Here is a 22,590-nt window from a genome sequence, read left to right on the forward strand (position 1 = left end):
TGGAGAGGCATGATTGAGCATTAGAAGTGGTTTTTTTTTTTTTTTTTTTTACATTATGAGTTCAGTAGGATAGGAATGAATATATGCAGAGTTCATTTGCCAAATCTTGAGGGAGGCTATGATGTTGGCCTTAGTAGCATTGTTGAAACAAGAAAATTTTTGCATCCTCATAGATGGCCTTCGTTGGATATATCCGCGAAGTTATGCACGTCCTCCCGCGTTGAGCAAAGCTTTCTACTATCGAGTGATCCACCTAAATTAAAAATAACCCCACATTTTAATAATCCAAATTTTATTTTTGATAAATTTTAGGATTTTAGGCAGCAAATTATTATTTACTAAGCAAAATGATTTTTTTAACATACCAATATTCTCATGCTGAACTTTTCTCCTTTGAGCACTGGAACTGTGCTTCCGTAAATTGGTTTCATCACATCTGTTGCCTTTGAAGACCTACACAAAAAACAGGTGTATCGGCGAGTCAAGTTGTGGTTCATGCCAAAAACAGTCCTCTGATTAGGGATAGCAAAAAAATCCCCGACCCAGCAGTTCCTAACCCTCCCCGATTCTAATAAAATGAGTTTGGGGAGGGTAACCCGACCCAATTATGCATACTATAAAAAACCTGACATATAAATTACATAATTAAAAAATGATTTTAAAGATTTTTTTCTCTTCTATTCTCTGTTTTATTGTATATTACGGCTCTTTTCTTTCTTCCTTGACTCTGATCGCACACTTAAATCAATGTTAAATCATTGTCATCTAGAACTATCAAAACCACATTATTAATATTCGATACTAAAAATATAAGACATAACACTAAACGGGGCAAGTAGGGTCGGAGACTAGATTATATTATGTGGGGAGGGCCGAGGATGGGGGAGAGGAGAGTCTGGCGGATAAGGTCCAATATTCACTAAACAAAGGTGGAGGAGGGTAGGGGTCAAAGACTCATACCTGCCTCATTGCCATCCTAACCTCTAATAATACTAAGCCAATGTTTCGGGTTGGAGAAAAAATCAGAATTATATGAAAATAATGGAGGTTCTCAGAGATGGATGGAGATTCTACCTTCAAAATGATTGTTAACAAGGGGCAGGTAATATAATTTTCAAAAAAAAATTAAAAATTATAAGGATGGACTTATATAATTTGGTAATACTCATAACCAATAAAACTATAATAAAGGACAAAAAATGTTAATTAATATTGAGTATGTTTCAAGTGCACAATGAAAAGAGTAACAATATTTTAGTCTGAACACAATATTTTAGTTTCTCAGATATGCAAAAAGGATAGTTGAGAAAGCTCTTACACTGTCTGCAGATTTCGTAGAGCAGCAAATGTTGAAGGTATAGCACCACTAACACCAGAGCTACCAAAGTAACTGTCAAGGTGGATAATGTTCAAGAAACAAATGCAAAACTTTTTTGTCCTCAATACCAGATTAAATTTAAATTTTGTTCGTTTATGGTAAATCACGAGGTGACAACTCATGAGATGGGTTGCAAGCAATCAGCTAATCAGTAGAAAGGTACATGATACATATAACAGATCTTTATATCTGGTGACTATGACAGGATCGTGCTTACTGCTTAGTATGCCCAGAATATGTGTTTTGGAATTATTATGTGATGTGGACTAGCATAGCTCATTAAATAGCTGGATGGATGAAAAGTAGCAAGTCAACAACATCAAAATAATTCAAATAAGGTAACATTTGCATGGTATGCACAAAAGAGGAAGATAGAAGACCCAGACCATCTTTCCTGCCTTGAAGACGGTCCTTCTCTACCAAATCATAACAGGAAGGAATGACACATCCATGCCCTTTCATATCATTAGCAGAGTCAGAAATAATTAATGGAAAACCAGTACAATTATATAACAAATATGGAACAAAAATGCATATTTCATGAGCCCTAGAAAATGCATCCATCACCTTTTCACAGTAACATTTATAGGACCTAGAATGAAGTAACATTAACGCTGTTAATGAATTTATCAAAATATAATCACTTGAAGGAAACCACAAGTTAACATAAATTACCATCACATAAATCAGGATCAAAGGCAATTATTTCAAATAGAGAGAACTTTGTTCCACTGAACTTGGCAATTCCACTAAATGTTTCTGTACGTGGGAATTTCAGAATCGAAGGTCTAAATCCATGCACATGGAAAATTACTCCAAGGTCATGTGAAGAATCAATATGGAAAAAGGAAGTTTCTGCCTGAAAAGAATAGCACATATACAAGTCAATCAATCCACATAACCAACTTCAATAAATACTAAAGAAATCTACTAATTTATGGACTTCATCAAATATCTGGTTAGCCAGTATACACTACAAACATGACATTTATTTCTCATTTTCCTACCTATAAACTTTAAATACAAAATTATAACCATTTTCCCACCTTAAACAATCATGCAAATTTGAACCAAAAAATGTTAGTCAAGTGTCTTCAGAAAAAATGAATTATTATATCGTAATACACTAACCTCCCTTGTAGCGGTGATTGTCCCACGAAGATCTCATAGATCCAACAGAGATGATCAAAGTTGCCATTAGCAAAACCAACACACTCAGTGCAATAGCAACTCGAGCCATTCTTCGGATTTTCTGATTTTAAAACATACCTGAGAAGAAAACCAAACAGATCAAAAAAATGACCATATAAAGATTAAAAGAGAAAGAGCATCAGGAAAAAGAAATTCAGTAATTGACTAGAAATGCCTCCTTTCCATTTCATCAGTAAATTCTTATTGAATGAATCTGTGAGACCTAACTCAAGAACAACAATACAGTAGAATAGGTAAAATTGGTGTTCTCCTAAAAGAGAGTTGCTAGTACAACCAAATTAACAATGATATGTCAAAAAGATAGAACAAAATAGTTTTCAGAGTCATAAGGTCTAGGAACTGATACTTGTAAGGCTCCTTACAAGCAAATCGAACTTCAGTTTTCAGAGTCATAAGGTCTAGGAACTGATCATCCTCAATCTTTTTCATTAAAATTTTGTTTGCCTAACACAATGAGAAGAGCTTGAGCATTTGAGTACATGAACGATAAGTTTTCACAAAAACAAATAAAAATATACCTCTATGAGTTCCTTCTCATGTTTCTTATACCTCTATGAGTTCCTTCTCATTAAAATTTCACAAAAACAAATAAAAATATACCTCTATGAGTTCCTTCTCATGTTTCTTATAGAGTTCTGCAACTCTTCTCTTGGCTTTAGCATAATCTTGAGCATTTGAGTACAGGAACGACAAGTTTTCAAGTTCAGACTGCCAGAAGGTATTAGTAGATTAACAAAATAGTGGGTGCAAAGAAACATAACTGCAATGATAGTGTAAAATAAAATCACACATAACAGGAGCATAGTTACAAAAATGACAGAAAAATGACTGTGAAATAAAGCATCTCAGAGTAAAAGCAGTTTCCAGTTTTGGAGATCTTTAGATGGCTGATGACTTGGCAGGCTGGTACATCACAAGATTAATTTTAATAAAAGCTGGATTCACAATCTATGATGTATCATCAAATAAAGGTCAAGGAACAAGATCAAGCATCATAAACCCAATGTTGCAACATCAGACTTCAATAAAATAAATAGAAAATAAATGAAGCACATAGGAAATGTGCCAAGTTGAGATATTTATTATCAACAGTAGACACACATCAGGGTTTTTAACTTCAACATTGTCTAGCTTGGTCATGGAGAAAACGTATGGTGAAAATTCAACCCAAAGACACAAGAATACATTATGAAACATTGAATTCAAATGTAAGCCTAAAAAACAATCATGTGGGAATATTTTCACCCTGCACACACACAACACACACACACACACACACACACACACACACACACACACACACACACAAAATACCAAACTGTAAAAAAAAAATTTAATAAATTCTTCATAGCAAGAGGAATATTTTCATTTTGAAAATTAAAAAAACAAAGAAAAAAGAAGAAAACAGAGTAGTAGAAGGTTGGAAACTAACCTCATCATCATCCTCCATACTTGTTTTCTCGCTTCTTAAAAGCTGATTTTAGAAACAACAAACAGGCAATTGCTTCCTTTCTAGATAAAGGTTTTAAAGAATAGAATCGCCAACTATATGAAATTTCTAAACCATTCAATGAGCTTCATAGTTAACCGAATTGAGCAGTAAGAGACAATTATAAATCTTACGGCCATAAAAAAGTAAAGTTGCAGTCCTTCAGCAGGCCTATTAGCTTATTTCTCATGTTCTCAATGATCCAGGAGTGGTTACTATGTTTTATACTTTACGGTTATTCACAAAATTAGAGACAAATGCGTGCAGTGACATGAAAGGGCAGTAACCAAATATGGATAGGAAGAGAAAAGAGTGGGTATAGGAGCAGACAACTGGAAACATAGAGATAAGAATATATTCATACTAGATTCAGGAGTCTAGCATGATAGGACCATTATATGACACAAGGATAAAAGAAGTAATTCAGGAATGCCTATACTATTCCTAAAATTTTTATATTACTAGCTCAAGTTGGAAAGGACAAGGTTGTTAATTGATCCATAGTACTTAACAACTAATCACTCAATTAGCTAATAAACACACAAACAAAATCAAAGTAAATTTTAATTTCCTTTACCTCTTTTTTGCATGCATCATAGGTTTTAATACTATGTTTGAAGGTATAATACTGCAATAAATTCATAATATATCTTCTCAACTCTTCTTGTGTATACATCTTTTGCATCAAGAACAAAATAAGGAGCCAAAATCTTTTTATAGCTTATTTTCCACTGTAAAAATCACAAGAAAACTTCTTATGTCAGACTCTCACAAGAATTTATCTGCATGTACTTTACCAAAAGAAAGAATTTTTCTGCATGAAAGTCTAAAAGGTCCCAAACTATGAGAGATGCTTTCTAGATAGGGCGGAGTGAAGCAGGAGGGTAAGAGAAAATGAAAATGAGCAGAGATGGTTCTAAAACAGCATGTCAAGTTTAAAAAATGAGCATACTAATAAACTAAAGTCACTTGAAAAATGATCATTCTCCAAAGAGTGACAAAATAAACAATTTATTTTCAAATTACATGAAGCACAAACAAACAATTTACCAAAACAAGTCCAATTATGTTTGTAGGTTGCTCATAGTAGACTGGCACTCTTCTATGCCCTTTCTCCAAAATTAAATTCATCAGCTCCCTATTAGATATCAAGCATCATCATATATATGATCAAAACAAAGTTAAAAAAGACTTCAAGTAAACCTTCTATTCAAAAGTTTTCCAAAGCATGCAACACCTGTCAAGCTTGGCATTGATATCAACAGCAAAAGTGTCAGATATGGGAGTCATGGCATCACTGGCTATTTTCTCAGTAAGCCCAAGGGCTCCAGCAATAATTGTTGTCTCATCATGTGTGAGTTCTCCACCTTTTCCAGCCTGTTTACAGGTAATCAGAAGACTATCAAGTCACAAGATAAAACATTAGGAAAAAGAAGCTCTTTGCAATGGAGTTTGAAGTGAAAAATAAAAATGGGATAACATTAACTTTGGGAGATGTTTTTATAGACGAGAAAATTAAAATTCCTGCAAGCAACACATTTTGTAGGAAAAAAGGAGGAGTATTGGATGGATGTTTTAAGGATTCCTCATTTGGAGACCTTTTTTTTCTTTTGGGTGTGGGTGGGTGGGCAGGAAGGGACATGGGAGGGGGATGGACCAAATTGCATCATAAATAAAATAAAAATAATGTCGTTAGTTCATAATACTTTCACAAATGTGTCTACTTACCTCATTACCATGCAAATCAACTAGTGTTTTCACCATGTTGATTTAACCAGGAAAATTGAAACATCATGATGCGAAAAATAGATTTGAGTTTTCTAAAAGCACTTCTTTAGAAAATGTATCCATGCTACAAGAACATAACTCAAGTTTTCTAATAAGCACTTTTTCTATCAAAACAGATGGGTAGACACATTCCCACCTCAATTGCCCATGTAGCAAATTGCAGGGATAAGAAATCAGTTTTAAGTAGGTACAATCGGGCACGAATACCCTAATAAACCATAAATTGCACTGCAAATTCAAACAGCTGTCCACTTGTTCCAAAATTTATTGCTCTCTTCTAAAGAAATGTTACCTAAGATAAATACCTCACCTCTCCAAACAGAAGTATCAATGTAACTGAAATCAGGATGGCACCCCAAGCAGTAACCAGACTATCCAGAAATATGGGAAGTGTCTGACAAAAAGAACATCTAAAAACATCAAGTACTTTACGATACATGTTATTAAAAATAGCTTGTTTCAACATGTCATAATATATGTACCTCCATGGCAGCAGCATTGCATATAAGCAACGTGCAAAGCAATAAATGTTGTTTTCGGACAACTGGTAATATCTTTTCTGTTGTGAAAAAGTAAAAGATGTCAATTATACTGTATAGTAGTACACAATCAAAATAAAGAGAGAGCCAAAGAATGCAATACAATTCTACCAACCTCAGCCATATGTAGTGTTTGAGGCATTACAAAAACAAAATCTAATAGTACAGCATATTTGGCATTTATAACTTGTGTCATCACCCATACATCACTGGCATCATCTCAATTATATTTATCTTGCCATATTTGTTTTTCTATTTATCTAGTCCAGCTAAATACCCCCCAAATGGGAAAATGCATGCCCTGTTTTCTTTGTAAGAAATGCCTTTTATTCATCAACAAGCCACTGAATGCTCTTCATACATGCTTGTCACGCTCACTCTCCTAACACTGCTGGAAAATACAAATCTGACTAATTGTAAGTTATATAGAGTTGACCAATTCAGATGAATTGAGACTAGCATTTATTTATATTAAAAAAATATATAGAATGGCAATTACACAGACGAGAGAATACATATAGAACAGAAACTCTTCAACTGCCTTCTCTCTAAGGCTTCCCCCAATTCTCGATCCTTCTCTGCACAAACGAAAATCAACAACCAAATCAACATTGTCCTTTAATAATGAAAATGCTGAAAATGAACCAGATTTTTAGAAGAAAATTTGTCTATCACTACAACTAGATTTATCAGGTTTTTTTTTTTTTTTAACTCCTTCAAAACACTGATTGTAAACCCAAACACAACACTAAAAATATAGAAAATAAATTATTATTTTTAAATATTCTGGGAATAATTACCAATAAATGTAAAAGCGATGATGATCGAGGCTTCAATCAATGCATCGCCAAAGCCCTAATGCAGGAATCAGGTGGTGCTCACCTTAGTAGACGATGGTGCTCGCTCCCCTCGCCGGTGCAGATGGTGAAGGCGGTGGAGCTTCGAAATCGAGAGAGAGAGAGAGGGAGAGAGAGAGAGAGAGAGAGAGAGAACTTCGAAATCAAAATCGAAATCGCCAATCGCTCAGAGAATGGATCTGAGATGAATCCCCAACCGCTCTGAGATTGGATCTGAGATAAATCACCAATCGCTCTGAGATTGGATCAAACGGGGCTGAAGAAGGTTGATTCGATCGGTTGAGAGAGATTAGGGTTTAGAGAGGGTTGTGAGAGTGAGATTGATCCAGAGAGTGAGTGAGAGAGTAAGCGAGTGTTTTGGGTCCTTCGACCCAAAATAAGACATTTGAAGAGAGAGAGAGAGAGAGAGAGAGAGAGAGAGAGAGAGAGAGAGAGCGCGCACGTGGGAGAGTTGTACATTTGCGCGTGGGAGAGTTGGACATTTGGAGGCGCTTTTACACGCCCTCTCTTATGAAAACGGTATCATTTTATTTTTTAAAAAAAGTGGCGTTTATCAAACGTGGTTAAATATTGAAAAAGATGACATTTAAAAAAACGTCGTTAAATGGACGTCGTTAAATCTTATTTTTCTTGTAGTGTAATTAGTATAAATATTCAAGCTCAACTCAAACTTTTCTTTTTTGAGCTAGATAAACAAACCAGTTCAGCTCGGCTCATTTGCCACATTGGCCACTAAGAACTCACAACTAAGAATTGAGCTGAGCTCAACTCAAACTTTTCTTTTCTGAGCTTGATAGACAAACGAGCTCAGCTCAGCTTATTTGCTACACTGGCCACTAAGAACTAACTAAGAGAAATAGGTTAATGGGGGAAGATACAATTCAGCTTTGGGCCAAAGAACACGGGGATTGATTTATTAAAAAACACTGTATTCTATTACAATTACATATAGAAGGCAGTTAGGCTGAAAATTTTTTGTCCAGCTCTGTCGTTCTCTCTTATCCTTCTGTTTCGAACTCTCTCTATCATACGATTCAAATGAAGCTTAGCATCAAAAGATAGTAACACATCTTGAGAATGACAAGCTCGGCATTCCAAATCCTCAATTGAGGCAAGTGGTTGATTCTACAAGTACCACCGCATCGGATGCTTCGCAGGTCAGTCTGAATTTCTCCATATTTCCACATCTTTTGTGACTTCACAGAGACTACTAAAATGGTAGTGAGTAGCAAGTAGAGACTGAAGTTGACAATGTTTAAACTAAAACTAACCTTTCATCCAACCCGACTCTTACTGTCATGGTTCTAATATAAACTCTAAAGCGTACAACACCACAAAAGTTCCGAAACACCATGATTGGAATGTAGAGGGAAAATGAGAGACCAAACCAGAATATATAAGACTCCGAAGAAACACACTACATTAATTACTAGCCATAGTTTCTGCTCACAATTCAACAATTCATCGGAAGCTTCTGTAATTGGGAGTATACATGCAGCTTTCAGCGTACTTCACCAGAATATCAGGCTGAGGGAGACGCATTGCCAACCCTAGGAAACATTGTGAAAGTCATAAAAATAAACATGCTTCAAGGGGCAATTACAGCGGAGGTAAGACACATGAAGCAACCAAAGGTACACTTACTAACTCACCAAGTTCATATGCTTTAGCAGCCACATTAACAGCAATGTGGCCAGAGATCTTTCTGATATTAGAGAATGGTGGATAGATCAAACCCTTGTCCAAATTCTCTTTTGTTACTTGCTCAGCCAAAGCCTCTGCTGTTACAAAGGAAAGTAGATGATTTAGATACAAAGGTTAACCATTCTATCTATTTGTCGTGCCTGTCGCCTAGAATTGCAATTTAATAGGTTTCACCAAAAGTTTTTCGTAGTGCTTCACACATGATTATGGGCAACCCAGGGTAAAAAACTTCTGTTAAAAGGATATCTAGAGAGGGCAAGATGTACAGAGACTATTTCAATGACTTGAACCTGCGCCACCAGGGACGCTAATGGCAAATCGCCCTTACAGAACCAGATCACACATCAAGGTGTAGACACCCCATTTTTGACCGTCCTCAAGACTTGGACGTCACCGTTTGAACACACGGTGATCTTCCATGTTTGTGTTCGTTTGGAGTTCCCGGAGGCCTCGGCTCGCGCGCCTTGCCTCAGGATCCCCGAACTCGACTGTTTAGTGTCTGGTTTTGCACCAAACACTTACATCTTGCCTTTGAGAGGCAGGGTGGGGCTTGTAGACCACCCCCACCCATCACCGGCAGTGGCTAGAGGCCACCGGCTGGTGTTTGCTGCCACCGGCAATGTAGTTTGCCGGCCGGCACTATTTGTTGCCGGTCAGCACTTTGTTGTGCCGGTCGGCACTCTTTTTGGCCAAGATGGCATTTTTGGCCGGCCGATTGCTGTTCATCTGCTTTTGCAGATATTTTTAGACAGCTGTCTTGCTTTTGCATCCCTCCATACACGTGTATGGAGGGATCTCTCTCTTGCAAAGCTTGTCTTGTAAGCTTTACAAGACATATAGAGAGAGGCTCTCTCTTAAGGCAAATGGGGGAGAGATTTTAGACATTTTAGAGAGGGAAAAACACAGAGAGAAGCTCTGGTTTTAGGGTTTGAGTTGCATACATATCCTATCTCTATATTTACTCTTGTGTGTGTTTTAGTCCATACTATCACCTTCCTCTTGAAACTAGGGTTCTAAGGGCTTGTTCTTGAGTTTCTTGACTGGTTTGGAGCCAAAGGAGGCCATTGGAGCATCATTTGTGGAGAAGGCTTCAAGGGTGAGAATCTAGTCCCATTTTCCCCCTTTTTTGCATTGATTTTATACCTATCTTAGAGCTGTTTTTGTGATTATTGTATAACATAAAAAAGTTCTGTTTTTAGGCCCTCTTTATTGTTTATTAAGAGTGTTTTGTTGTTTGAGGGTTGTTGACCACCCTTAGGCCTCAAAAGGCCTCATTTTGAGCCATTTTGTGTTAGCTCCGGGATTTTGGTGTTGAGGTCTCTTCACCACTGAAATCTTGAGGGATTTCAGTGGTGAAGATGATGCTTTGAAGTCCCAAGAAGGAGAGGGCCACCCCCTCTCCTTGTTGTCCTTGAAAAGGACATATTTTGGCCTCTTAAGGAAGCCTATGCTTGAGTGTGTGTTGAGCATGTTTGGTTTGTTTTTCATGCTTATATATCCATAATATAACATGATTTTAATTTGGTTTTGGAACTCCATGCATGATTAGCATAGTTGCCATGTAATGCCTTGTTTATGCCTTAACATGTCTTAGGTTGTTAGCCTTTGTTGGAGCATGTTTTAGGCTTAGTCTTGTGAAGATTATGTGCTTATTTTGCCATGTTTTAGATCTGTCCATAAGTATTTGGGTTGATTTTAGCATGCATTAGATAGCTCCTTTGTATTTGGGCTTGTTGGCCTTGAGTATGTGCATGTGTAGCATGCCATCTTTGCATTATTTTGGTGATTTGGGATCATTCTACATGCCATTTCAGTCCCATTTCCATGCTTGTTGGATTGCCTTGCATGTCTCTTTAATGCCTCATAAGCTTGTGTAGCGATGCTCCATGTTTTGGTGCTTATTCATGCTTTTGTTTTGAGTCATTTGAATGCCATTTAAGTGATCCTTGAGGTTTGTTTTAGCATGATTTCAGAGCTTATGTTGCATACTTTTAGTCCATGAATGTCTCTTTCAAGTGTGCTTGAATGTTGCTTGCTTTGTGCCTAAGTGTTGGGCCTTAACATGTGTATGTGTGCATGTATGTTTAGCCTTCGTTTTTGGGCATTTTGGCCACTGTTTTAGGCCTTATTAGAGTTGCCTAATTCATGTATAAGACCATCTTGCCATCCATTTGCATTGTCTCATGCATGCTTGCATGATTGCATAAGTTCATTACCATGCCATGTTGCATTCCTAGCTTGTATGCCTAGGTTGCATTGCATCTTGCATGCATGCCTTGTTCCTTGAATTGGTGATAGGAATTGGGCCTAATTTGTTTGATTGGTTTGCATGCATTTGAAATCAAAGTTGCATACTTGGTTCTTTGGGCCATCATGCATGGAAATGCGTGATTGGTGGTCCGAGAATCGAGGCACATACCCCTTTGAGTCATTATCATGATAAGGGACATGGTTGATGCATACATGCCTTGAATTGTGTTGCCATGCCTTGTTTTGCCCTCTGTTGCTGTGAGTTGCAGGTTCTGCAGGCTTTCTTTGCCGACCGGCAGTGTAAGGTGCCGGCCGGCAATCTTTTCTCTGCCGACAGCTTCAATTTTGTGCCGATGGCCACACACCAGTGCCGGTGGTGATCCCACTCAGCCGGTGGTACTCCCCAGTGTCCAGGGATGTAATCCTGAGGTTTTGACAGCCTCCAGAGGAGCAGAGGAAAGAAAACAGAGGCAGCTTGCGCATGGCGGCGCGTTTCCCGGGGCGTTTACTGCTTTTCTTAGTCTGTTTTAATTTGTTAATTAAATTAGGCAATTTGTAATATTAATTAGCTTGCGTAGTTAATTAATTTGTAATATTTATTCGGTCCCTCCGAATGAGGGAAAATCTGTAATAAGTGTGCGTGAGTGTGTGTATGTCTTCCAACCTCACGTCTTTCTTCCCTTTTATTTACCTGCTTATGATGGTAGATTAGGGCATGTTTAAATTCAGCATACCTTATGCTATGCATGCGTGCATCCATGCATTTGTATTACATACATTAGGCTCGGTACATCATGCTAACTACATTTGTACATCAAATTCTAAACTGAATATATGATAGTTGTGCATTTCTCACATGCCATGTTTAGGATAACCGAGCCTATTCTAGCAACACTTTGTATGCGATGCATTAGGCACTTAACATGGACTTGGATCATGCATGTTTGCTAACGAGTTCTTTGTTTTGGCACGGAGTACGATGTAAGTATTTCCGCTTTAGCATATCGCATGAGTGTAAATGTTGCCATGACAGCATGCTTAACATGTGGCTAGATGCTTATGTGTTATAAACTGCTTGGATGCCTGTGGGTGAAGGTTGGATTGTTTGAGTTGGAAGAACTCATTGAAATCCGTGTTTTAGCCTACTTGCGAGTAGCAAATCCAAAACATTTTTCGAAACAAACGGATATGCAATGCTTATTTCCAAATTAGGCAATCTAGTCTATACTTGTTTGCTACACGCATAACATAGTAATTCTAGGCTAATAATTGGTTTAAGAACACATAACGTTTTCAAAAACGGATATCACGGTTAGTAGAGGCCGGTCTTCAGACCGGGCGAGAGGGGGTGCTCATAGCTGACCTTCCCCGATCGTACCCAAGTTCCCGAGCCGAGGCAACTTTGGTGATGACGGACACGTGGCCTTCGGCACCGAGTCAGGGTTTCCTAAATTCCCCCATAAAAAATATTTAGGTGGCGACTCTGTATCTGGCAAAGCAGTCCATGTTTGGCACTACTTTTTCAAAAATCTGTTTCTCAAAATGATTTGCCAGATTTGGACTCTTTGGTTCAGATTAAGAACCGTGACACAAAATCGAGAGTCCGAACTGTAGCGAGGCCCCCCCCCCCACGCGGGCTTGCTACACAAGGGAATAAAACAAACACAAGGTGTTTTTTGAGTTTACATTCTATTGGAATTTGAGTAAACATCTCAGAACGTTTTCTAAAGAGAGTCTATTCATTATTTATGACTTGCATAATGACTTGCATAGATATGTGACCAGGGGAAAGGGAAAAAAATAATAAAGCATAAGTACAATGAAATAAATTAAAGGAATGAATTCCTTGCTCTTCAATTAGCAAGTAAATTGTATTCAACTTATAATATATCTAATTATGTAATATGTAGTGCACTTACAGGCTGCCAGAAGCATTTCATCATGTACACGAATTGCACTAGAGATGACCAAACCCAAACCAAATCTAGGGAAAATATATGCATTATTTGCCTGAATTGATCACTAAAAAACAAAAAAACAAAAGGTGCCATCAAAATCAGTTTTTAGTATCCATCTCAGATGTATTAAGTATATAACACCAAAAAACTAGAAGTAAAAAGTAATAGAACCTGGCCAGGTAGATAGAGTTTGCCATTGTATTCGACAGGGTCAAATGGACTTCCACTGGCAAAAATTGCATGTCCCTTTTTTAGAGCAGAGAAATTTATTAGTTTTGTATTTAAATCCAATCAGACATTACTTTGCATCAAAGCATCAAATTATAGGATAAGAAAAAATGCATAATTTATTTTTACTTGACTCCAAGTGTAAGCTTCTTCAATTGTGCACTCAGATTGCGAGGTTGGGTTGGAGAGAGCCATAACGAGAGGTTTCTGCATGCCATTCATTTAGAGTCTTATTATAAAATTTTGGAGAGAGAGAGAGAGAGAGAGAGTACCTCATTGAAGGAGGCCATGACCTCAATCACCTCTTTTGTGAATGTTCTTCCCACTCTAGATGAACCAAATGGACTTCCAAAGGTACACTCACTAACTCACCAAGTTCATATTCTTTAGCAGCTACATCAGCAGCAAATGTGGGCCGAGATCTTTCTGATATTAGAGAATGGTGGATAGATCAAACCCTTGTCGAAGTTCTCTTTTGTTACTTGCCCAACCAAAGCCTCTGCTGTTACAAAGGAGAGTAGATGGTTTAGATACAAAGATGAACCATTCTAGCTATTTGTCGTGCCCATTTGCATAGAAGTAACTTCAATTAAATAGGTTTTGCCAAAAGTTTTCCATTGTGCTTCGCACATGATTATGGGCAGCCTAGTGTATGACGCCTCTGCTAATACAGGGATCTAGAAAGGATAAGATGTACATAGTCTTTCTTTCATTTTTGAAGAGACTGTGCCTATGACTCAAACCTGTGCTACTAGGGATGGTAATGGCAAGCCTTACCATTGAGCCAAATCGCCCTAACAAAACCAGATCACACATCAAGGGAATAAAACAAACACAAGGTGTCATTTAGTTTACATTCTATTGGAATCTGAGTAAACATCTCAAAACTTTTAAGAGTTTATTCATTATTTATGCCCTATATAGATATGTGACCAGAGGAAATGGAAAAAAAAAAAATAAAGCAAAGTAAAATGAAATAAAATAAAGGACAGAATTCCTTTCTCTTCAATTAGCAAGTAAATTGTATTCAACTTATAATATATCTAATTATGTTATATGTAGTGTACTTACAGGCTGCCAGAAGCATTTCATCATGTACACGAATTGCACCAGAGATGACCAAACCCAAACTGAATCCAGGGAAAATATATGCATTATTTGCCTGAATGGATCACAAAAGAAAAAAGAAAGAAGAAAAGGCCATCAAAATCAGTTTTTAGTATCCATCTCAGATGTATTAAGGATTTTACACCAGAAAACTAGAAGTACAAAGTAATAGACCCTGGCCAGGTACAAAGACTTTGCCGTTGTATTCCATAGGGTCAAATGGACTTCCACTGGCAAAAATTGCATGTCCCTTTTTTCAGAACAGAGAAATTTATTAGTTTTGTATTTAAATCCAATCAGACATTACTTTGCATTAAAGCATCAAATTATAGGATAAGAAAAAATACATAATTTATATTTACCTGAACCTGGCCAGGTACAAAGACTTTGCTGTTGTATTCCATGGGGTCAACTGGACTTCCACTGGCAAAAATTGCATGTCCCTTTTTTTAGAACAAAGAAATTTATTAGTTTTGTATTTAAATCCAATCAGACATTACTTTTCATTAAAGCATCAAATTATAGGATAAGAAAAAACACATAATTTATTTTTACCTGACTCCAAGTGTAAGCTTCTTCATCTGTGCACTCAGATTGCGAGGTTGGGTTGGAGAGAGCCATAATGAGAGGGTTCTGCATGCTATTCATTTAAAGTCTTGCGAGAAAATTTTGTATAGAGAGAGAGAGAGAGAGAGTACGTCATTGAAGGACGCCATGGCCTCGATCTCCTCTTTTGTGAATGTTCTTTCCACTTCAGATGAACCAATTAGAACTGTTGGCTTGATAGCCTGATGACATTTGAAAATGAAAATAGAGTCCAACAATCACTTAGAACTATCTTCTTATAATAAAATATAGACACAAAGGGAATGCATCAAACCTTGACAGCATCTAAAAGATCCTTAACGGGTTCATGTTCGGGAGCCCAAGGTTTCTTGAAGTGTTGAAGGCAATTCTTACAAGAACTAACAATTAATCCCTGCAACAGAAATCACATGCTATGATTAATGCAAGACACAAGTGCCGAAAAAGGTAAAAATGGAAACAAAATAAAAATATGAACAGTCATGATTGACTAAATATCCATCATTTAGCAAGGAACCTTCACTACCTTTGAGTCCACAAGCCAGATCTTCTTATGCATCTCTTCCAAAGGAGCTTTGCCCTATAACAGACGAATAAAATAAGAGAATCACCAAGCAACTGTGAGAATATATATTGTATATATGGCATGATTGTGTTAAAATAGGAATCTTTGTATTTTCTTTTTCTTTGTATTTCCTTTTTCAATCCTAGGTTTAGGCTATATAAATCGATGACCGCTTTGTAAACAATACACAATTGAATATACGAATTCTTTTAGAATACTTACATGGTATCAAAGCCGTTTTTGTAACCTTAGCGCCGTCATCTTCCTCAGTCGTCTCTGATCAGTCTCTGTGCTCGCAAACCCTAGCACCGTCATCTGCCTTAGCCATCAGTCTGTGTGCTCGCGAGCCCTAGCACGGTCTTCTCCTTCAGCCCTTTCTGCTGAGTCTCGTTGTCGCATCGTCGTTGTCTCCCTCAATCATATTTGCTTCGCCTCGTCTCATCTCTGCTTCGTCTCATCTCGGATTACATCTTCGTGACCACTGTATCTCTCTCTCTCGTGTAGCCTGGTTTGGTTTGTGGTTAATAAACTCAAAATTTGTTTTAGATTTATTATTTTTTGACCCAACACCTTATGAATATTATAATTCTATAACCCTTGTTTCATTATAATGTTGGACACTAAAACCCAAGCTATCAAGTGCAAACTCACTGGTAACAATTATGCCTACTGGGCCAGTGTTATGAAGAACTTTCTTCTTGGTCAGAAAAAATGGAGATATGTTTCTGGTTCTGTTCCTCGGCCATTGAACTCAAAGGCGGAAGGATATCTGACTTCCTATGATACTTGGGACTGTGATAATGCCCAAGTTCTGACCTGGTTTCATAATTATGTTGATGACCGTATTGGAATGATGTTTTCTAAATACAGCACTGCCAAGGAGGTGTGGGATTATTTACTGGGTGTTTATCAGCAGTCCAACTTTGCCAAGCTGTATGAGTTGGAAACAGCTATTCAGAGTGCTCGTCAACGGGATCAGACTATTCAAGATTTCTATACTGAGACTCTGGGATCAATTGGCTCTCATGGAACCATCTAACCTCAAGGTACTAGACACTTATGTTGAGTTTCGAGAACAGGGTCGTTTAGTACAGTTCTTAACGGCTCTTTCTCCCCAAAATAAAAATGTCACATCATCATGCTTTGTCCATTTACCTATAAAATTCAACCAAAACGCAACTTCAATTTTAATATTCCATTTTATATGTACTCTATTTGATAAATACTTATTTTTCATATATTTTTTATCATGTATATAGTCTTGTCATTTTAAAATTTATTCTATGTAGGTGGTATTTGAAAATAATTATTGTGATACATAGAAACAAATTATGCATTTTCCATTTACCTATAAAGTTCTACACAAACTAAATTTCAAATATAATAATCAATTTCATATAGGCTCGGTTTGATAAATACTTCATTTTTAAAAAAAATTCATCGTCTAGTTAGTTTTGTCATTTTCAGATTTCTTCTATGTACTTCATATTTTAATTTAATTATTATGATATTTGCAAAAAAATAATTTTAATTACAACATAATCTACTTAATTATCTTGCAAAAATAAATGAATGAATAAATAAATAAGACAAAATGTGCTTAATTATGTGCATCGCATGGATCAAATATCATTTAATTTCATATTTTGTATTTGTTGTCTATCTTATTGATGGCTTCCTATTCATTTATATTTCATGTTTTATTTAACATAAAATTACTTAGTACAAAATATATATAATGTAATTTACATTTTTTATATCTATACACAACATATATATATAAATAATTCAAAACTGAATATTAGATAAAAAATCAATACTCTACATATTTAATTTATATATCAGCCATTACCACATGTGTGTACAAATGGTTTGCTTCATCTCTGTTATCGATTGTAATTTGTTCCAAAGCAGTCCTTATACTTTCAAGGCATGTGATGTTGTAATGGTGATTTACAACCATACGAACAATGAAAAATGCAAGGTATTACAGGGCTTAAACAAAAAAATAACAAATCTACATATCAGATGCATCATCAATAGCGTCTTCTTAAGAGTAATCCGTACTGTCATCACGGAACTCTGATTCACTGTCTTCACCCATTGCCTTATCAAACTTGTCTTCGTCCTCCACCAATTTCACATCAGTGAGCCAATCAACGTTCTTCTTCATTGCACTGACTTGCCTCTCCAAAGTTGACAACCGTCTCTCCACTTCATTCAGTCTCTCGTAGATAACTTCCAACGGTGGCAATACAGGATTGACATAACCCTGAACAATAGATTCAATCTTCTTCGAATCACACATTTTTGTTTGTATATGTCTATGGTTTATTTTACTTATTAGCTTTTTTTGAAAATGTACAGATTCATAATATTACAAAAACTAGTATGTACATATTTATAAGATATGTAGGTGATATTTGAAAATAATTATTATGATATATGGAAACAAATTATGCATTTTCCATTTACCTATAAAGTTCTACACAAACTGAATTTCAGATAAACAAAGCAAAAAAAGATACGTACATACTATAAACACGTACATACTAGTTTTTGAATTTCAGATAAACAATGCATGAGGTCTTCTGAAAAGATACAACTGATGTATCATATCTTATAAGTATGTACATACTAGTTTTTGTAATATTATGAATCTGTACATTTTCAAAAAAAAGCTAATAAGTAAAATAAACCATAGACATATACAAACAAAAATGTGTGATTCGAACTAGATTGAATCTATTGTTCAGGGTTATGTCAATCCTGTATTGCAATAGTTGGAAGTCATCTACGAGAGGCTGAATGAAGTGGAGAGACGGTTGTCAACTTTGGAAAGGCAAGTCAGTGCTATGAAGAAGAACATTGATTGGCTCACCGACGTGAAATTGGTAGAGGACAAAGACAAGTTTGATAAGGCAATGGATGAAGACAGTGAATCAGTGTCTCGTGCTGACAGTACAGATTACTCTTAAGAAGACGCTACTGATGATGCATCTGATATGTAGATTTGTTATTTTTTTGTTTAAGCCCTGTAATACCTTGCATTTTTCATTGTCCGTATGGTTGTAAATCACCATTACAACATCACATGCCTTGAAAGTACAAGGACTGCTTTGGAACAAATTACAATCGATAAGAGAGATGAAGTGAACCATTTGTACACACATATGTGGTAATGGCTGATATATAAATTAAATACGTAGAGTACTGATTTTTTCTTTAATATTCAGTATTGAATTATTTATATATATATTGTGTATAGATATATAAAATGTAAATTACATTATATATATTTTGTACTAAGTAATTTTATGTTAAATAAAACATGAAATATAAATGAATAGGAAGCCATAAATAAGATAGACAACAAATACAAAATATGAAATTAAATGATATTTGATCCATGCTATGCACATAAATAAGCAAATTTTGTCTTATTTATTTATTCATTCATTTATTTTTGCAAGATAATTAAGTAGATTATGTTGCAATGAAGATTATTTTTTTTTTGCAAATATCATAATAATTAAATAAAAATATGAAGTACATAGAAGAAATCTGAAAACGACAAAACTAACTACACGATGAATTTTTTTTAAAAAAGAAGAATTTATCAAACCGACTCCATATGAAATTGATTATTATATCTGAAATTTAGTTTGTGTAGAACTTTATAGGTAAATGGAAAATGCATAATTTGTTTCTATATATCATAATAATTATTTTCAAATATCACCTACATAGAAGAAATTTTAAAATGACAAGACTATATACACGATGAAAAATATGTGAAAATTAAATATTTATCAAATAGAGTACATATAAAATGGAATATTAAAATTGAAGTTGCGTTTTGGTTGAACTTTATAGGTAAATGGACAAAGCATGATGATGTGACATTTTTATTTTTATAAAACTGTTAGTCTTTAGAATGTGCCACTAAGCAAAGTAAAAACACAAATTTTAATAATATATACAATGACAAACCTGGCTTTTGGGCGCAAATGAGTAACAATTTTTAAATTTCAACCCACCCAACCACAAGGCCTGACGAAAACTATAAAAGCCGGAACTTAGTTTCAACTTCGTCTTACTTCAACTCCTCTCTTCTTCTCTGAAAACTTTCTTTTTGGTTACATCAGAAAGACTTTTGTCAAAACTTTCGAACTGTGCTAGTCCCGCTCAAAAATTCCCATCTCAAAACCCTAACCCATGGCACCGAAGAAATCGAAGTCCACCAAAGAAGATGAAACCAATGACGACCAACTTCGATTTTCCAAACGCATTAGAGACCTTACGAACTCATTGAAACTTGACTGCATTCTGATGCCAAGCAACAACATTGTGGCCAAAGCAACACTAGGCCCTACCTTCAAACAACACTTCCCCGACGAATTGGCTCCATACTACTCACTTGCCAATGGTGAAACCTTGCTTATTAACCAACCCAGACTGAACTGGACCAATTAGGAGAGTAGTAAAAATCCCTTTCGATCATGGAGACAACCAGACTCCACTTGGTAGAGCTAGGTCAAATGAATTGGAGGTCATGACTTCAATGTGTGGAAACATCTTGGCATCACTGAGGTAATCCGTTTGTCGACCCTCAAATTCGATATGAATAAATGGTTAATAGCTGCTACTGCATGCTTCTGGTCCACATCCTATAATTCCATGCTTTTAAGATTTAGAATGATATCACCAACTGTCCTTGATGTAGCCCACCTCACCGGACTTCCTATTCTAGGGCTAGAAATTAGTGCCTTGCTAGAACCCATAAAAGTACCTTTCACCCTTGAGACTGACATGAGTTACACTGACTTTACCAAAAATTACAAAGGCAAATAGGGTACTCTTGTCACTGACCAAGAAAGGGCTACCTTTTACCTCATGTGGCTTTGCCATTTCCTTTTCTGTGTTCCTGGCTATAAGATTACTAAAGAATACCTCCCTTTGGCTTCGCGCCTTCAAGATGGCCAAGCCATGGCCCTTCCTCCTTACTTGCTCGCCACATTTTACAAAGGCATGTTGTTAGAATTTACCACCTCACCTACTCCACTAAACCTAACCCACTACACCACTACCACCTCACCTACTCCACTAAACCTAACCCACTACACCACTACCACCTCACCTACTCCACTAAACCTAACCCACTACACCACTATCACCATCCACTACACACCATCCACTACACCTACATCTATATAAGGAACCATTTGTAATAGACAGAAAATAAATGAATATATCAATCAATAATACATATATTTTTACATGGTATCAGAGCAAGGTTAAGAACCTGATTATTCTGCTTCACCGGCGGGCGGCAGCCTCGCCTTGGCCGTCCGCCGGACCTCTACACATACCTTCACCCCTCTGCCAGAAAGCCATAGCTGAACTCTTCTCTGCCTCACACATATTTGTTCATCAATGGCGACATCAACCCACCGGCCAATGAAAAATGCACCAACCCAACATGAATGATGTCCACATGGGTTATTATTCTGCAGCACTAAAATTCCACAACTTTACGGCCCAATATCCATGATTTTTTTCCAAGTGCTGGATTGTTAAGCTCTCTGTTTTTGTTTGAAGCTTTGGCACAGAGAGAGAGTGTGTGCGTGTTCATCTCAGAGAGCCAGTGCTTTGGCACAGAGAGAGAGTGTGTGCGTGTTCATCTCAGAGAGCCAGTGAGAGTTGTGTATGTTAGGTCTTGCCGAGAGACTTATCGGATAACACACAAAACGCATTGCCGACGAGCTTAAACGCTTCTTCCGAGGCAGCGAAGGGGTTCTTGTCTGGATACAGGGCTAGGGCGAGCCTCTTGTACTGTTTCTTGATGGTGTTGATGTGAGAGAAAGGCTCGATCTGGAGGACCTTGTACCAGTCCAGTGTTGCGCTTGCGGTGGCGGCGACGCGGAGGATTTTGAAGGCGGTGAGGGTTTCGGAGAGGCCATCGAGTTTGGGGAAGAGACGGTGAGCTCTCTTGGCGTATTTTAGGGCTGATTTGAGGTTGGAAGACTTGTATTTCTGCTCTGCTAAGGTTTTGAGGCGGTGGGCTTCTTCTCGCGCCAAAGCTGCGAGAGCCACATTACGAACCTACCACACCCAGCTTTTTCTTTGTTTATACCTCTTTTTTATTATTATCCTATATTCCTCACACACACTCTCTTTCACTATCACCCTATTTTATGTCTCCACTCAAGGACATCCACTAGCCTCACCCACTACTTTGTCACTTTTCCACTCTATCTGCTGTTATCTTTTGCACTCTCCTGACCGATTCCCTCATCCCTCCGCCATATGCCATAACATAATAATAATTCTCAATTGCCCCACATGGGCTTGTCTCTCCCCACCTTTCTTTATTATATATATATATATATTTTTTTTATAATATATTACTCCACCAGCGTTGTTCTATTTTTTTTTTTATTCTCTCAGTGCTTAGTCCACCAACTCACTTCCCTCTTTTCTTTATTTCTTTTAAACACTTTTCCACGAACAGTGAGCCAGCCTTTTTCAAATAATTTTTCATTACATTTTTTTATTAAAAAAAAAAAAATTACAGATTTGCACAACACTTTGTTTTATTTATATTAGGGATCAACCCCGATCACAATTTTACACCACAAAAAAAAAAAAAAAAAAAATCAAACAAACACACCCACACCCACAGTGGGATTTTTCTTCTCTACTCTGCTGCAGGTCTCTTCTTCTTGCCTCCGTCCTGGCCGGCCCTTGACGGTGTTGCCTCCGTGTTTCCCACTCCACTGGGCACGATCACACCACCCTGCTCCTCCACTGCAGCATATGGCGGCCCTCCAAATCGGAACATCACGGTGGCCTTCCGCTTCAGCTCCTTGTTTTCTGCCCTTAGCACGCTTATCTCTGCTCGCGCTTCCTTATACATGCGTTGGAGCA

The 22,590-nt window shown here is 36.9% G+C and overlaps 2 protein-coding genes across 6 annotated transcripts in view; both read right to left on the minus strand.

The window, feature by feature from the left end:
* LOC114303513 (DUF21 domain-containing protein At2g14520) lies at positions 1-13,744 on the minus strand. 5 transcript variants are annotated; one of them, XM_082902994.1, is made up of 15 exons: positions 13,676-13,744; positions 13,347-13,421; positions 13,137-13,239; positions 6,922-6,984; positions 6,350-6,426; positions 6,178-6,261; positions 5,317-5,456; positions 5,130-5,217; positions 4,023-4,064; positions 3,191-3,298; positions 2,937-3,034; positions 2,510-2,647; positions 2,054-2,237; positions 366-1,390; positions 1-253 (listed from the first exon to the last, which is right to left on the minus strand). In XM_082902994.1, exons 5-13 carry the CDS (start codon positions 6,353-6,355, stop codon positions 2,189-2,191), a joined length of 753 nt encoding a protein of 250 aa, XP_082759120.1. In that variant the 5' UTR covers positions 6,356-6,426; positions 6,922-6,984; positions 13,137-13,239; positions 13,347-13,421; positions 13,676-13,744; the 3' UTR covers positions 1-253; positions 366-1,390; positions 2,054-2,188. The 5 variants fall into 5 exon arrangements, with proteins under 5 accessions (XP_082759120.1, XP_082759121.1, XP_082759125.1 ...); XM_082902995.1 differs by lacking the exon at positions 13,676-13,744 and adding an exon at positions 8,916-9,041 and having other exon boundaries at positions 13,347-13,526; XM_082902999.1 differs by lacking the exons at positions 4,023-4,064; positions 13,676-13,744 and having other exon boundaries at positions 13,347-13,526.
* LOC114288936 (NADP-dependent malic enzyme-like) overlaps positions 13,536-22,590 on the minus strand; it is a 22,068-nt gene continuing 13,013 nt past the window's right edge. Inside the window, exons 7-12 of the mRNA XM_082903000.1 lie at positions 15,613-15,675; positions 15,391-15,489; positions 15,209-15,298; positions 14,475-14,565; positions 13,776-13,905; positions 13,536-13,610 (exon numbers count right to left, since the gene is read on the minus strand). Of these exons, the coding sequence (XP_082759126.1) occupies positions 13,802-13,905; positions 14,475-14,565; positions 15,209-15,298; positions 15,391-15,489; positions 15,613-15,675 (447 nt within the window). The 3' untranslated portion in view covers positions 13,536-13,610; positions 13,776-13,801. The remainder of the gene's footprint in view (positions 13,611-13,775; positions 13,906-14,474; positions 14,566-15,208; positions 15,299-15,390; positions 15,490-15,612; positions 15,676-22,590) is intronic.

Source organism: Camellia sinensis, chromosome 13 (genome assembly GCF_055761805.1).
Source record: "Camellia sinensis isolate YWXY chromosome 13, ASM5576180v1, whole genome shotgun sequence".
Classification (NCBI taxonomy): domain Eukaryota; kingdom Viridiplantae; phylum Streptophyta; class Magnoliopsida; order Ericales; family Theaceae; genus Camellia; species Camellia sinensis.